Source organism: Eleutherodactylus coqui, chromosome 2, assembly GCF_035609145.1.
Source record: "Eleutherodactylus coqui strain aEleCoq1 chromosome 2, aEleCoq1.hap1, whole genome shotgun sequence".
Lineage (NCBI taxonomy): Eukaryota > Metazoa > Chordata > Amphibia > Anura > Eleutherodactylidae > Eleutherodactylus > Eleutherodactylus coqui.
The window spans coordinates 23,838,610-23,854,299 of record NC_089838.1 but is presented as its reverse complement, the minus strand read 5'-3'; the positions used below and the strand labels follow the sequence as shown (position 1 = coordinate 23,854,299).

At 43.3% G+C, this 15,690-nt stretch overlaps 1 protein-coding gene across 1 annotated transcript in view; it reads left to right on the top strand.

Moving 5' to 3' along the window:
• The window catches only part of ANKS1B (ankyrin repeat and sterile alpha motif domain containing 1B), a 112,427-nt gene that overhangs the window by 87,935 nt on the left and 8,802 nt on the right, over positions 1-15,690 (top strand). The window contains exon 6 of the mRNA XM_066589531.1: positions 15,400-15,486. Within this exon, the coding sequence (XP_066445628.1) occupies positions 15,400-15,486 (87 nt within the window). The remainder of the gene's footprint in view (positions 1-15,399; positions 15,487-15,690) is intronic.

The following is a 15,690-nucleotide window of genomic DNA, read 5'->3' as shown; positions in this document are numbered from 1 at the left end:
GAAAGAGCCATGTCCTTAAAGGGGTTGTCCCGTGCCGAAACGGGGTTTTTTTTTTTTCAACAAACCCGATGCAGGGGTTAAACAAGAACACCGGACAGCGCTTACCTGAATCCCAGCGCTCCGGTGACTTCTTACTTACCTGCTGAAGATGGCCGCCGGGATCTTCTCCCTCGGTGGACCGCAGGGCTTCTGTGCGGTCCATTGCCGATTCCAGCCTCCTGATTGGCTGGAATCGGCACGTGACGGGGCGGAGCTACACGGAGCCCCATTGGGAAAAGAAGAAAACCCGGACTGCGCAAGCGCGTCTAATTTGGCGATTAGACGCTGAAAATTAGACGGCTCCATGGAAACGAGGACGCTAGCAACGGAACAGGTAAGTGAAAAATTTCTGATAACTTCTGTATGGCTCATAATTAATGCACAATGTACATTACAAAGTGCATTAATATGGCCATACAGAAGTGTATAGACCCACTTTGTTTCGCGGGACAACCCCTTTAAGGGGTTAAACTAGTCCAGGAGTTACCTTGTGTCCTAAAAATAAGACCTGTCATAGACAAATGCATAAGTTTGTTTTTTACTTGATATGGTGTAAAAAAAATCTTCTGTTGCTGCCTGGAAACCATAAGGCCTCCTGTCCATGGGGAAAATCAGGCCCGCCGCGGATTCTTCATGCAGAATCCCGCAGCGGGTCCCTCCTTTCCCGCAGACATGAGGCCTAAAAAGAAGAATTACTTACCTGTCCGGACGCTGTGGATTTGCCCTCCGTCGCGGCCGGATCTTCTTTCTTCGGCCTGGCGGATGTCCTCGGCACGCCAGCAGTGTGCCGTGCGCATGCGCCGTGCACTCTTTCTTTTTTTTGAGCTCCTGCTCTCCCACACTCCCGCACTGGAGAGCAGGAGAGCAGGAATCCAATTGTGGGTGTGCCGCGGATCCGGACGGCTTCCATAGGCTTCAATAGAAGCCTGCAGGAGCCGTCCCTGCAGGAGACCCGCACTAAAATGGAACATGCTGCGGGTGTTTTCCCGCACACACAATCCGCGCCTCAAGGGAAAATGACATCCGCAGTAATTTAAATACCTGCGGGTGTCCAATGCATCCCTATGGGGCGCGGATGACGTGTGCAGGTGATCCGCTGCGGATCTGTCCCCGTGGACATGAGGCCTAAGGAAGATTGTTTTTGCTGCTGCTTGACCTTATTCATTTAGTTGTGTAAATAAGCCAAATAAAAAACATGTTTTACGTATCATTTTATGCATAGGTTTTTGAAGAAATTTCAAGAACTTTCCAGAGAGTTTAAAGGGGTATTCTGGGCCTTTTTAACTGATGACCTGTCCTCTGGCCATCAGTAGTTGATGTAAGGGCTCTGTCGCTTGGGACCCCTATCCATCAACTGATTGTCTGGCCCACTATCATTGTAGCAGACTGGACGTAGTTATGAGTGGTCACTGCATTAAGTGCAAGTGCCGGCTTCTTTCCCATTGATGTCACGTGGAAGCGCCACGCTTCTCCTACACTTTCTGCTTCTCCCATGGTCAGGAGAAGGCGATCAGCTGATGGACAGGGGTCCTGCGTGGCAGACCCCCATCCATCAACTACTGATGGCCTATCCATGGGATAAGTCATCAGTTAAAAAAGCCAGAATTTCCCTTTAAGCACTATTTTTGGATACTTGTGTCATTGAGAACTACTTATATAGCACATATACTTCCTACAGAGCTATTTAGTCCACCTTGCATAAACCTTCTCAAGGTTTGTTTGCTTTCATCAAAACGGGATATGAAAGCCATGATTTTATGTAGTACCCTGTTGCCCTAAAAATAAGACATACCCTGAAAATAAGACATAGCATGATTTTCCAGAAATTTTGAGGATGCAAAATGATTTTTCAGGCTTTTTGAGGATGCTTGAAATATAAGCCCTACTCCAAAATTAAACCCTGCTAACAGTTAATTAAAAAAAGTCAATTTAAATAGTGTCCAGGCAGCTATACATGTAAAAAAGTTAAACCTTTTTGAACAAAAATTAATATAAGACACTGTCTTATTTTCGGGGGAAACACGGTAGGAATTTAGGAACAACCAGAATATTATACAACCTATTGGATAGAGTTTGTTTTGTAAACTCCTCCCTCATTGTGCCAGACAATGCCTCCAAAATGCATAAAACACCCCTCATAAAAAAAGGACATTTGCATAATCCCACCTCCTTTACGATCCAGGTTCCTGGAATGTTATTAAGTAATTGTTTTTGCAACGGCAACATGAATTATTTCGCTCCTGTGTATAATATGAACACATCTGAATAGAGCCGCAGTCAGGTTTGTTGCACCTCTTTCAGTATTGTTGGTTTTGTCAGAAAAGTATGATTTGTGTTCTCGCTTCTGCCTTTTTTTGGAACTGAACTAACACAATTATCAGTGCAAAGCAAATATAAAATAAAGCTGCAGGGGGGCACTTATTTTCCTTGACTGTTGAAATCAGTTTATATTTTCCTCATTATTCTAGCATTTCGTTGCTGGGGAAATAGTTGCTTTTCTTTGCACTGAGGATGAAGTTAGAGGAAATGTGTAGGAAATCTGTACTGGAACTAGAAAGATAAGTGTATCCGATAGCAAGCTACTTCCTATGTTGCTCCTTCTCCTTCAGAAATGCGCCATAACATTGGTCAGTCCGGTATTCATGGATCAGCTTCGGATCAGTTAACCCTTTGCAATCCAATTTTGGATTCAGGGTTTTCTAGGGGGATTTCTCTTTCTGCCATTATACAATGGCGCCGTCTGCTGGCTAGAGCCAGTACTGCGGTATGGGACATGCTGGAGAGGCCCCTCCGACAACAGAGCAGCCAGTAATATACAGTAAGAATACCCTGCCGGACGTTTTCCGACATCAGAGCTGTACAGCCTTCAATTAGAATGTCTTCAGACGTCAGACAGTGGATTGGAAAGGGTTAATACAATAGTTAGTTTAGTTCTGGCCTCGAGCTCTTTGACCTCTGAGGGGAGCGTGTAAGCAGTAGAGGTTCCTCTTACGGGTCAACTAAAGTTTGTATTTAACACTATGCTATGTTTTGTGTTGTACGATTGGGTGGTGTATGGTGACGCAGGATTCAGGATACGATGCAGCAGATGGAGTAACCAAAATGTACAATATTTATTTAAGAACAAAAGAATGAAAGGTTACGATGGAATAATCACAATTAAGCAATTAAACTGTAAATAACGTTTTGCTAACTAATGCCCCATTTTATGCAACAATTATCTCACAAAATTCGTTCAAACGATGGCTTTTGAGCGATAATCATTGCATGTAAATGCTTTCATCTTTCAATTTTCAGCTTAACAATGATTTTAAGGTGAGTAAAAAAAACAACAATCCTTTAGCTGGAGAAAGATAGCAGGCAATGCACGCTGTGTTCTCCACGGGCGCAGCTGATTACATTGTATTCAGCTGACAGCCCGCAGCAGCCCAATGCACAAACAATGCAAAGTACAGACCACATGCTTGGATTTGCAAACAGCTGCTGTAGGCTCATTTACAAGCAAATGAGGGCTCTTTTTACACAAGCATAGTGATTCTTGGTCTTCACGGCCACAGCGCGACCAAAAATCGCGTGAACGGGCACACAAACGGCAGATTTCAGACCACCCGGGCTCGGTGCATAAACGCCGAGCCCGGAATGCTGTCAGGCTGGGGGAGACTCTGCTAAACTGCCTCCCCCTTTCCGCCCCCTCGAAGGCTCTCAGCAAGGGGAGGAGCGGGAGCTAGTGTGCTAAGCTCCCACCCCCTCTCCGCCCCTTGTCAGATGCCAGCAATGGAAAGGAGCAGGAGCTTAGAAAATAGCTCCCGCCCTGTTCTGCCCCTTTCCATTGCAAACAGCCAGCAAGGGTCGGAGAGGAGGAGGGAAGGGGGTGGCAGTTTAACAGTCACGCTGCTAAACTCACTTCCACTTCCCTTCTCCGGCAGCTCCATAGGCTCTCATAGGAGTCTATGGGAGCCGCCGCCATATTCTGGCTGGGAAGATACTTCCTGAACTATACTTCTTGCCCAGTGTAAAAGCGCTCGACCGAAATGTGTACCGTATGCGCTATCTTGGCTGTCCGGGTGCTTTTATGCTGCTGGAATACGTCCATCTGAACTGTTGCATTGTAAGCCAGTGCATCAGATGGGCAGCATATATCGGCCAGCTGTGAAAGCGCGTCTGACATACGCTCGTATGAATGAAGCCTGAAGCTGATAAAGTGCTAATGGGCATTAGTGTCCATTAGTACTTTATGCAAAAGGATCGCTCGAACTGTCACTCTTTCAATCATTTGAAAGATTGTCTTTGTAAATGAGCCTTTAATCCTAGGATATCACTTTGTGCACAATACAAAATAACCTTAATACCTTCCAAACAATATCGATAACCCTTTGTGTCACAGAAGTTCAGGTCACTGAGTGTTGCAGTTTCTTTTTTATGGTTACCACTTCACTATTATCAATACAGTAGATCAGACATACAGGGGGGAATACCCTCAGTAGAAGTATCTCACCCATGTATCATTATCCAAGTCCGTAACACTGAGCAATGGAAGTTTGCTAAGTAGTCCAAGTTCTTTGGTGTAGTGCCTTCCTATGCCTTAGGCCTGTTGACTGTTAACAACGTCCCTAACATTGTGCACACCTACTATTTGAATAAAGAACAGCCTCACTTACAGTTTTTCATGTGGTAATCATAGCTACTACTGGCTTATGCTTGTCCAGGGTCAGGAGCAAGAGTCTACTACTTGTCTTTAGCTGCTTCTGGCTCTCCTTGGTCTTTGTCACAGTCGGATGTCTCCATTGCTCTCTTGTGGCTCTTGGTAGCAGGCAGTCTCCGTTCCTTCAGTCCAGTGCCCACTATCCTCTCCAAGCAGCTTCCTTCACTTACAGTCTCTGTGCTCTTGCTACTTCAACTCTCTCTTTGATGATGCTCTCTGAGAGAGCATAAACCAACCAATAAAGGTCCTTGGAGCATGCTTAGTTCTAATGTGCTAAAATGTGGTGCAATATTTGGTGCATGTAGTGATTTTGGCATATTTTTTTGTGGCATAGGCCATCTTATCAACCTAACCCTTTAGGGTGAGTCCCTTACACAGTATATGTTGTGCTGTACTTTGCATATAGACTTATGTCCTTAAGAAGAACCTCCCATGGGGTAGAGTCAGCGGGATTGCTGTATGGCTCTGCAGCCGCAGCCCTTCTGACTCTATCCCTGTTTTTTTTTACCCCATGTTCACTTGCCTTCGCCTGGATGGGCTATTGTTAGGTATGGCTCATGTCGGTGTGTCAAGTGGGTGCTCCCAACCGCTCCCTTTCAATGGGTGACATCAGACTTGATTGACGGTCCATTGTTGAACAATGAAAATGCCGAAACTGCCAGATCAGGCATATACCGGAGCCGAACGAACCCCTTGACTATAATGGGGTCTGTCCAGGTTCCGGCAGTCCACCCGACAAAATATCACTGCATGCTGCTCTATTTCATCCAGGTTTTTCTACTGAGCTTGTGCTGGAGGCTCCGAACAGAACCTCTAACATATGTGAATGGGGCTTTAGTGAAAACAATTTGAAATTTCATCAAAAAGTCAAAAGAACGAAAATCATTATATCAGAACCAAATATTAAAGTTTAATGTGTATTGACCCTAACTACCCTAATAAGGTGGGTGCTCATACTGACAAAGGCCTTACTAAAATGGCTAGGAATTGTAGAGAAATCTACATTCAGTGATGTATTTGAAGGTTGCATGGGGGTATAAACAAGCTATCTACATTTTGCCAGGGTGTTCAGAGTTAGGGATGTATGGTAGCAAACTGAATACTTGCCCAGTTTTGGATTACATCCATAGCCATGTTAAAAAATGGAATATTGACCTTCCAATAGGTGGCGCTGTAGAGGACTATTGCCATCATTCATTTGCATAACCCCAGATGAAGAACGGTCCACCTCTGCATACATATTATCATATTATATAAATAGTTGTAACTTCAGGGTAACACATTGTCTCTGGACCTGAGATTGACAGAATTTTGGATAAAAGTACTTCCCTCCAAATCTAAATAAATTTTTAAGAATTGCAGCCACTTTGGTTGCTTAGCAATAACTCATGATTTGTGGTAGAAAAAGTGCTGAAAATATTTTTTATGTTAAGCGAATGACCTGATTTCTATTTTCATGGATTGACAACTGTGTTGGCTTCACACCTTTTTCAGCTCTTTCCTGAAAAAAAAATAGGGAGTATAAAATATCAGAGGTCATGTATAAAAAAGAAAACCGAAAATATATGGTATAGAAAAGCCAGACCATTCTAGTAAAACACACACAGAGTTGTTTTTTTTATGCACCCTAAATTCTATACCACCTTGATGCCCAGAGTGCCCTCATCAGTGGCAATCAAATTTATTCTTGTTTTTTATTTTTTATAAACCTAATAACATTCATTTTACTTGGCCTGTCTGATTGTGTGCTGGATCATATATATATATATATATACAGTAAAATACATTAAAGTCAAGGGTCTCCAAAGCAAAGATAAGAATGACATCCCTTTTTAAGTTCTGTTTGACACCACCAAGCTCCCAGAACATGGCTATAGACAGGGCTGTGTTATTACCCAAGTGGCACAGGTATTAAAATGGGACACCCCATTTACCCTTCCCCTTTCCCCAATGTCCCTGCCCCCTCAGGCCATTAACTTTTTTTGCAGCAAGAAAATTATAAACCTTAACACTCTTTTAGGGTGTCTTCACAGCAGCGTGTTTTTGTGCGTACATAACTGCGCACCCATGTACGTGCAAAAACACGCGTGAATGCAGGTCCATGCATTGTTTTCAATGGTCTGCCAGCACCCCTGGGTTCTTTTTCAGGGAAGGGCTTTACATATAAGCCCTTCCCTGAAAAACAAAAATTTTTGTGTAAAAAAATAAATAAACTTACCTGTCCGCCGCTGCTGTGTCTTCAGCAGGGATGAAGAACACATCTGCCGCATGCGGCAGATGTTTCCTTTATCACCGCTAGTAAAAAGAATTCCCTGCTGCTACATCTCCCACATCTGTGACAGATGCAGTAGAGGAATTCTTCAATTCTCTACCGCAGCTGTCACACATAACAGCTGCGGTAGAGGATTCTGCTGCTGGCACCCCATCAATTGATTTCAGGGAAGAGCTTTAAATATAAGCCCTTCCCTGAAAATCCAGTAAAAGTGCTGTAAAAAACGAAAAAAATAAATACTCACCTTGCTTCAGCTGCCAGGGAACAGCTGTGTCTTCTCCTGTTGTCCCCTGCTCTGTGGTGCTGATCTATTAGCAGCAGGGATTTAAAATCCCTGGTTGCTAAAAGAGCTGAATGTGATTGGCTGAGGTGCTCAGCCAATCACAGGCAGCTCTCCCCGAATGCCGCATGCGGCAGGTGTGTTCTTCATCCCCGCGGGGGATATAGCAGCGGCAGACAGGTACGTTTATTTATTTATATTTTTTACACTAAAATTTTTGTTTTTCAGGGAAGGGCTTATATGTAAAGCTCTTCTCTAAAAACAATGCAGGGAGCCGGCAGACCATTGTTTTCAATGGAGCCGCTGGCAGCAGCCGCTGCTCCATTGAAAACAATGCGTACATTCACTATGGTGCACGCATGTCCTATCTTTGCAGGCACACGCCTGTAATGCACGGACATGCTCATATGGAATCACTGAAGAGGTGCGGCGTGCTCCGATGAGCGCCACGGCCCTGGCTGATCATCAAGGATACTGAGCGGTGCATTCCCACCGATCAAATATTGATGGCTTATTCTGAGGGTAGGCCAAAAATGTTAAAAGCTTGGATAACCCTTTTAATGCTGTACTGGCTATAGGTGATGCAGAGTTTAGGAGTTGCATTTGGGCTGCAGTGCCTGAAGGGGCCCAAAGGTCCCTCTGCCACATAAGAAGACACCAGTATTCTAAATAGCACATGATAATTGCAGGGCGCTGTTGCAAATTTTCCACTGGGCTTAGCAAATTTACGACTCTGCACACTCCTTATCTCTAGAAATACGGGAAGTCCTGATGTCCCCATCTAATTTTCATGGCTGGAGTACATTTTCCATTTCCTTCTTCGCTAAGGAAAGTTTGACATAGACGTAATAATGGCACATTTTTGCACCTGCATCACGTGAATTCCTGATCATGGACCCGATGACTGCAAATCTATGGCCACTTGGCGTAAATAATAGTACAACAGCTCCGGAAACCACATCCCCGTAGAGTGTTCCATCATTGACCATACTGGCATGATCTCCCTCTCCTCAGGGGTGACATTGCATGGGCTGCCTTTATGGTTTGTACACCACTGGCCTTAGTTTACTGACCCTTCGGTAAGGCCTATGTAGACTTAGGAGAGTATCGGTGGTGGTAGTACCGTATTATGATAAAATGCTACTATTTATGTAATTCCCTAATGGTACAGCTTAGTGTGACCCCCGTTGCACACGCCATGGATCTAAGATGTAGAATCTGAGGCCACCTACCGTTCTTCTTCCTTACAGGTATGTGCATAAAGGGATCCATAGCTATAAGAAAAAGGCAGAATCTGCTATTATATACAGCCCTGTCCCATTATAATGTTACATTATACAGATGTCTTTCTATTACATAATAAATACACAGTTAAGAGCAATCTCAGTACTCCGATGACTTTGAGAAATGGAGACAATTGGCTGCCGGAGTGAAAAAAAAAAATCAATGTATCTCATGACAATTCCCAAATGGGGTTCAAGCGCGGGCCCTCTTCTATCAAAGCACTATAAGCACATTGATTTTCATTATGGTGCTGTACACTATTACTTTCATTCTTCCCTCCTTTGAGAAAAAAAGCATCCGGTGGGTTTATTAAAGCCAGAGATTGAATAGAAACAAGATTCGCTGGAGGTTTTGGCAGGTGACATCCCATAATGTAGACCCCCGGAGTGCTCTGTTTCTCTTTTCAAAAGATTAATTCAGACAAGATGATCTTGATTAGTCCTTGTGCAGAAAAGATGGAGCTCCGCTCAGAATACACATTGATTTCAGTCTTTGTTCTTCGTTAGCATTTTTTTTTTTTACATTTTTTTTTTATGTTAGCGCTAAGTAATATTCGTGGTGGATGGAGAATATTTCATATAATTAGAGGTATTAAAAAGCTAAAAATAAAAAAACAGCATAGAGAATGGAAGATTTTATTTTTTTTACTGTAGTTATGATGTAAAGGGTACCAATATAATTAGGACTAATTGATATAATTATAGTGGGGAGGAGCATTGCATTAACAGTGAGATTACTGAAGTCAGATTATCTGCTACCGAAACCTCTGGCTTGATCAACAGCTAGTAGCTGAATCCATATCTGCCAACCTTTTGGACGGTCACAGAAGGACGCTTACGGTTCATTACGTGGCAGATCCACTTTCTCAATGTGTAACTTAAGGCTTTAGAAGTTCAAATCGTACCATGTGATGGAATAATATGTAAATTGGGGTCTCATATTGATACTTTATGGTGCTTTTTAGTGAATTTGTAATGTAGATTTATTTTTCGGGTCAAAAAGAGGGACCTTTAAGGAGGAGAAAATAACAGAAGGGCTTGGGTCAAAAGTAGGGTCTGTCCCTTCAAATTGGGCACTTGGGAGGTACGCCCAACTCAGGGGTGGACATAGACAGTATATGGAAAAGTGATTGTAGGAAACAATTGGTTGAGCAAAATGGATGTTAATGCGCCTATGTGATAAAGGCTGTGAAGATGAAAGAGTAGGTTGCTATGGCCAAGAAGGCGCAGAGGTGCTGCCCAACCAGACAAATGCGGTGTTAGTAGAGATGAGCGAGTATACTCCCTAAGGCACATTACTCGAGCGAGTAGTGCCTTAGCCGAGTATATCCCCGCTTGTCTCTAAAGATTCGGGGGGCGGCGGCGGGGGAGAGCGGGGAGGAACGGAAGGGAGATCTCTCTCTCCCTCTCTCCCCCCCACTCCCCACCACAACTCACCTGCCACCCGCGCTGGCCCCCGAATCTTTAGAGACGAGCGGGGAGATACTCAGCTAAGGCACTACTCGCTCGAGTAATGTGCCTTAGCGAGTATACTCGCTCATCTCTAGTTGTTAGAAGCAGGCCTAAAATGACACAAAGTGGCTACACCAAAACAACTGGTGGATTGGTGCAAACTTCCAACAGGTAAAGTAGAAGTGGTAAACTCCTCAAATTTGTGGCCAACGTCTGCACCTTACCTACTCCGACTCCACTGCAGCATTCTACACACTGCTGAACAGCCAAGAGTGGCACTCTGCTTCAGCTGTTGTACTGATGAAGAGGTCCTGTACCTCGAAACGCATTTATTTGCTGTTTTTAATGTTGCGAATTAACAGTCGGTCACGAATTTTCAGATTTTGCCACTTCTACTTTGCTTCTTGGAAGGTTGGGACAATCCACACACTATAGACAGTATATGGGCCACTATCTGTATCTCTCTCGACCAATGCTTGAGGGTCTCAGTGCAAGAACAGCATATTCCAACCCCGAAATTGAGAAGTAATCATCTGCTGTCTTTGAATGTATTCTAAAGCAAGATTTTCACATTTATCATGATAATGGGGTTGTTCAGTTTTAAACTACTGATGTTTTATCCATAGGATAGGTCGTCAATAGTAGATTGATGGGGTCCATCACCCGGGACAACTACCGATCAGATTTTCAGTGGGTCAGTGTACTTCTGAATTGAGCTTATTTCTGCAGGAAGCAGACAGCTCCATCCTCACTGCAGTGGCAGGACATGGTATTGCAGGCCAAGTTCTCATTCATTTCAGTGGGACCTTTGCCTGAATTACTAAGCCTGGTCACTGCAGTGGGAACAAAACTGTCTGCTTGTTGTAGAAATCAGCGCTGAGCACACTAGCCCAGAGAACACATATCGGTAGGGGTCCCTGGCAATGCAGCCCCTCCGGTCTACTATTGATGACCTGTCCTTTGGGTAAAACATCAATAGTTTACAACTAGATAACCGCTTTAAGTGGGGATGAGCCAATATTCCATTGAGCCCCTCAATTATGAGCTATTGCCATTAGTTCCATCCTTTGCATGCAGCCTGGTTGACAGTAAAGCGCTGCTTTCAAGGTACTATTGGGCTACTCTACTTACTGAGGCTTTGGGCAATGGTTTATACATAGAAAGCAGACCATACACTATAGATTAAAGTAGTCCAGACCTTCCAATTTCTGTGGGATCATCCGATCATCCAATGTGTATAGGGGCAGCTCAGCAGTCCCATATAGGATCAGGCATGAAGGATGTGCCCAAGTAGATAAGCCATCATCAGGGATACTTGACAGTAACTCATTCTACTGTCCTCAATGTAATGAACCCACATATTTATGTCCGAAGAGATAGTGGTTTGTACGACAGCTATCTAATGTGGATACAGGTTGGATTATAGCATGGACTGTAAAGGGCAATTGCCACAAGCCTTTCAATACCTTTTCAACAGGCATAGCCCACATGTAAAACTTCTTTCTGTATGGGACATTTCAAACCTTTGTCATAGACTCCATTACAGTATTATTTGGGCACTTTATGGCACTATTATATGTTTGCCATATGTTTACAGTCTATCTATGGTAGTATTTTAACTCACTTTGTGTCATTCTAATTTTTGAAGCTTGGGAGAGAAAGAAAATGAACCCTGTCTGTGCTTGTATGTCCTCTCCAAGACAGAGGAAATGTAGTTGGTGCAGGGAGCATGCAATGTTCATCTGTTGTTGACTTGGATCAACCTTATCTCCTTAACACTCCATGACGTACAGTTACGTCATAGAAGTTCCGGGCTTGTATGGGTGGGGATCAAGGGGTTCCATTTTACTCCACCTGGAATTTTTTTAAAAGTTTTTTCCTAAGTACATTATATGGTACATTACATACTACCATTGAAAAAAACAAGGCCTCATAGAGCTATGGCCATGGATAAATAAAAGTGTTATGATTTTTTAAAAGGGGATGGTAAAAACGAAAATGAAAAAAAAAGGGCCTCTGTCCTTACGGGGTTGTAGACAGTGTTAATAAAGTCTGTGTCTGCAGTCATCTCCTAGTAGAACTCACAGGGTGTCTCTTATTCAAAGCAGAAACTTTAAAAGGTTGCACAGGTTTTGAAAAAGCATGGCTACTTTCTTCCAAAAACAGCACAACACCTTTCAATAGGCTGTAACTGGTAGCGCAGCTCAGCTCCATAGAACTAAGCTGCTATACAACTTGGGTTGCTCGTCATGATCAGCCGGTGGGCAAAATCGGGCCGATTTCCCCAGAATCGGATCTGGTCAGCCCGATCCAATCTTTGGTGCAAATCACTGAAAAATCAGCTATCCCATAGTGCATAAAGCCACCACACTTGTTCTTCCAACTTTCTCTCCAAAGGACGAGAAGAAGGTGAAGAAAAAGAAGAATAAACACATAAAGAACATACAAACTGCAGGCAGATGTTGTCTATAGTCAGATGTGAACCTAGACGCCTGTGTACAGGGCAACACATAATTTTTATTCCCATTGACTTTAATTGTCACGTAGTCCCTATTATTTTTGGAAACTTCATCCAATCACTCCTAACTCGCTTATTCAAATAATTGCCCCTCACTAAACACAATCTCTTATTGGAAGTAATTGGCCATGTTTTTCTAATCTTAGACAACCCTTTTAAAACAGTCAGATGGAGTCACAAGAATCATTTGGAGTCTTCTAGGAGGTAAAGCAAGACCCAAGGAGGTGTATTGTATTAGGATTAGAGATGAGCGAGTATACTCGCTAAGGCACATTACTCGAGCGAGTAGTGCCTTAGCCGAGTATCTCCCCGCTCGTCTCTAAAGATTCGGGGGCTGTCGCGGGTGACAGGTGAGTTGTGGCGGGGAGCGGGGGGGAAAGCCGGAGAGAGAGACCTCTCCTTTGTTCCTCCCCGCTCTCCCCCGCCGGTCCCCACCCCCTGTCGGCCCCTGAATCTTTAGAGGCGAGCAGGGAGAATCTCGGCTAAGGCACTACTCGCTCGAGTAATGTGCCTTAGCGAGTATACTCGCTCATCTCTAATTAGGAGTAGTCCTTAGTTGAGAGAGACAGACCAAGTAGTATCCTATGTGTGGGCACTACATCAGCAATAAGAGTGCAAACAGGTTTTATGACATTTTTGGGGACTCAGAATTACAACAGCTCTTTGAAAACATGGCGACCCCTGAAGCTGAAACAACCCAAAGTGTTACAGTGTGGCTCATATTTATATTTCCTTATTCCTCCCAAATTCCAAAAATATACTGAACTCGTAAGTTAATTGGCTTCTCATTAAAATAGAATACATGCGTGTATATTTGACTCTGGAAAATTAGATTGTGTCCCACTGGGGAAAGGTAGCAATGAATATATTCTAACCACAGCCCCTGCAGAATGTTAGACACTATACTTCAGGGTGGAGTATAGCTTCATGACCATATGTTTTATAATGATACAGGAAACGGACTTCAATTATATTTCGTGCATCCTCCAGCGCTCTTATATCCTCAGTACCTTAATAGAGCTTTTTTCTTTAGAGTTCAGCTATTTACACTTCTAACCTCTCCTTCTTTCTAATTCACTAAATCAGGAAGTTGTTCTCATTTTCCCATGTTATAGATGTACAGATGCGGCAAAGTTTAACCCTTTCCAATCCACTGTCTGACCTCTGAAGACATTATGATTTAAGGCTGTACAGCTCCGATGTTGGAAGACGTCCGTCAGGGTTCTCTTACTGCATATTGCCAGCCTCTCTGCTGTCAGAGCCTATCCAAAGTGTCACCTCATGCAGTACTGGCTTTAGCCAGCAGATAGCGCCGTTGTATAACGGTAGAAAAAGAGTAAGCCCCCTAGGAAAACCAGGATACAAATTGGATTGGAAAGGGTTAACATGACGGTTATAACTAGTTGCAGAATGTTATGTTAAACCATTCAAAATGTATTCTTCTTTTAGCTGAAAAAGTAGCTGGTTTTTTTTTTAAATGTACAAAATAGGTAATTCTAAACATTTTTGCAATAGGTTTTATTAGACTAATCTGTACATTTTTCTTACAAAGCCCCTCCTCAGCTATGCAGCTAGGTGAAGATGGTGCTAAGAAATCCATCTTCACCTAACTGCATAGCAGAAGAGGGAGCTCCAGCTGTTCCAGCACTGTTCTCTCTAGTGCAGGCACAGCTCTTTCCATATACCAGCTTATTAAGAAATTTCTCCTTTATATTTTATCTATTTTCAATCCTCCTGTGCCTCCATGATCTGTCTCTCCCTCAGGCTGGTTTTATTACTCTCCTGCTGCTATTACCTGGCGCTGTGTAAGGAGAAGCCATTCTGTGCTGTAGACAGCTTCTCCCCTTCATAGCGTCCTTTCCCCTCCCAACTCGAGGCACTGTCAGGGACTCAGTGCATCGGATTTACAGTACTGTATGTCACAACTCGATGCACCGAGTCCCTGACAGTGCATTAGGTCTGGCTGGAAACAGGTGCTGTGAGTGGGTGAAGCACAGAACGGCTTCTCCTGAGACAGCACCGGGGAAGAGCGGCAGAAGTGGGGCAGGACATTAATAAAACACTGGCAGATTAGGCAAATTTGGAGCACAGGGCAATTGAAAATGAATAAAATATATTGAAGACATTTATTAAAACCCTGTTATATAGAATCACTGTGCCTGCACTAGAGAGAACAGTGCAGGCACAGCTGGAACTCCCCTTCTGCTATACAGTTAGGTGAAGATTGATTTCTCAACACTATATTCACCTATCTGTATAGCTGAAGAGGAATTTTGTAAGAAAAATGTACTAAATAGGTTAATAAAAGCCTCTGTAAAAATGCTTAGAATCACTTATTCTGTACATTATAAAAGGGCAGTTCCTCTTTAAGGCCTTGTTCACACAAGCATTGTTTTGCATGCACGTTTGTGCGTGCAAAACAGCGCGTGAACGAAGCTGCATGCCCATTGCTTTCAATGGGACCGCCACTGCTGCCGGCTGCCCCATTGAAAGCAATGGGATGCCAGCAACTCTTGTAGTGATTTTCGGGGAGGGCTTTAAATATTAGCCCTTCCCTGAAAATCATCCCTAGCTTGTGCAAAAAAAAATAAAATATATATATATACACACACACTCACCTCTCCGCTGCTGTCGGAGATCAGCGCGTCTAGCAGCTTGGCTCGTCGGAACTGTACTGAAGCTCTTTCAGCAGGCAGGTCATCAATGCATTGGTGATAGAGTAATATGGCTGGTGTACACCTACCGTACTCCTACTTGCTATACAGTATGCGTGTAAATCTCCATATCTGAAATGTAATCTATTTCACAATACATGTTACTACAAGATTTAACCCTAATTTTCTGCATTCTCAGAAATCAACAGAACAAATGAAGAAAGTTCCAACAATTATTCTATCAGTTTCTTATAAAGGAGTGAAGTTTATGGATGCTGCTAATAAGGTGAGATTTCTTTTTCTTTCCTAGAGTCAAAATGTGCATTAACATCATCTGGTATATTACAAATGATCAAATCTTCTGGACTGCATATAGAATTTAAAAGTGTGGTGTGAGATTGGAAAAACAGGGCCACTATCATCAATTTACTTTAAGGGGTTTTCCAAGGAAATACTATTAATCGGCTGGAGCCTGCTGCTGATTAGCTGA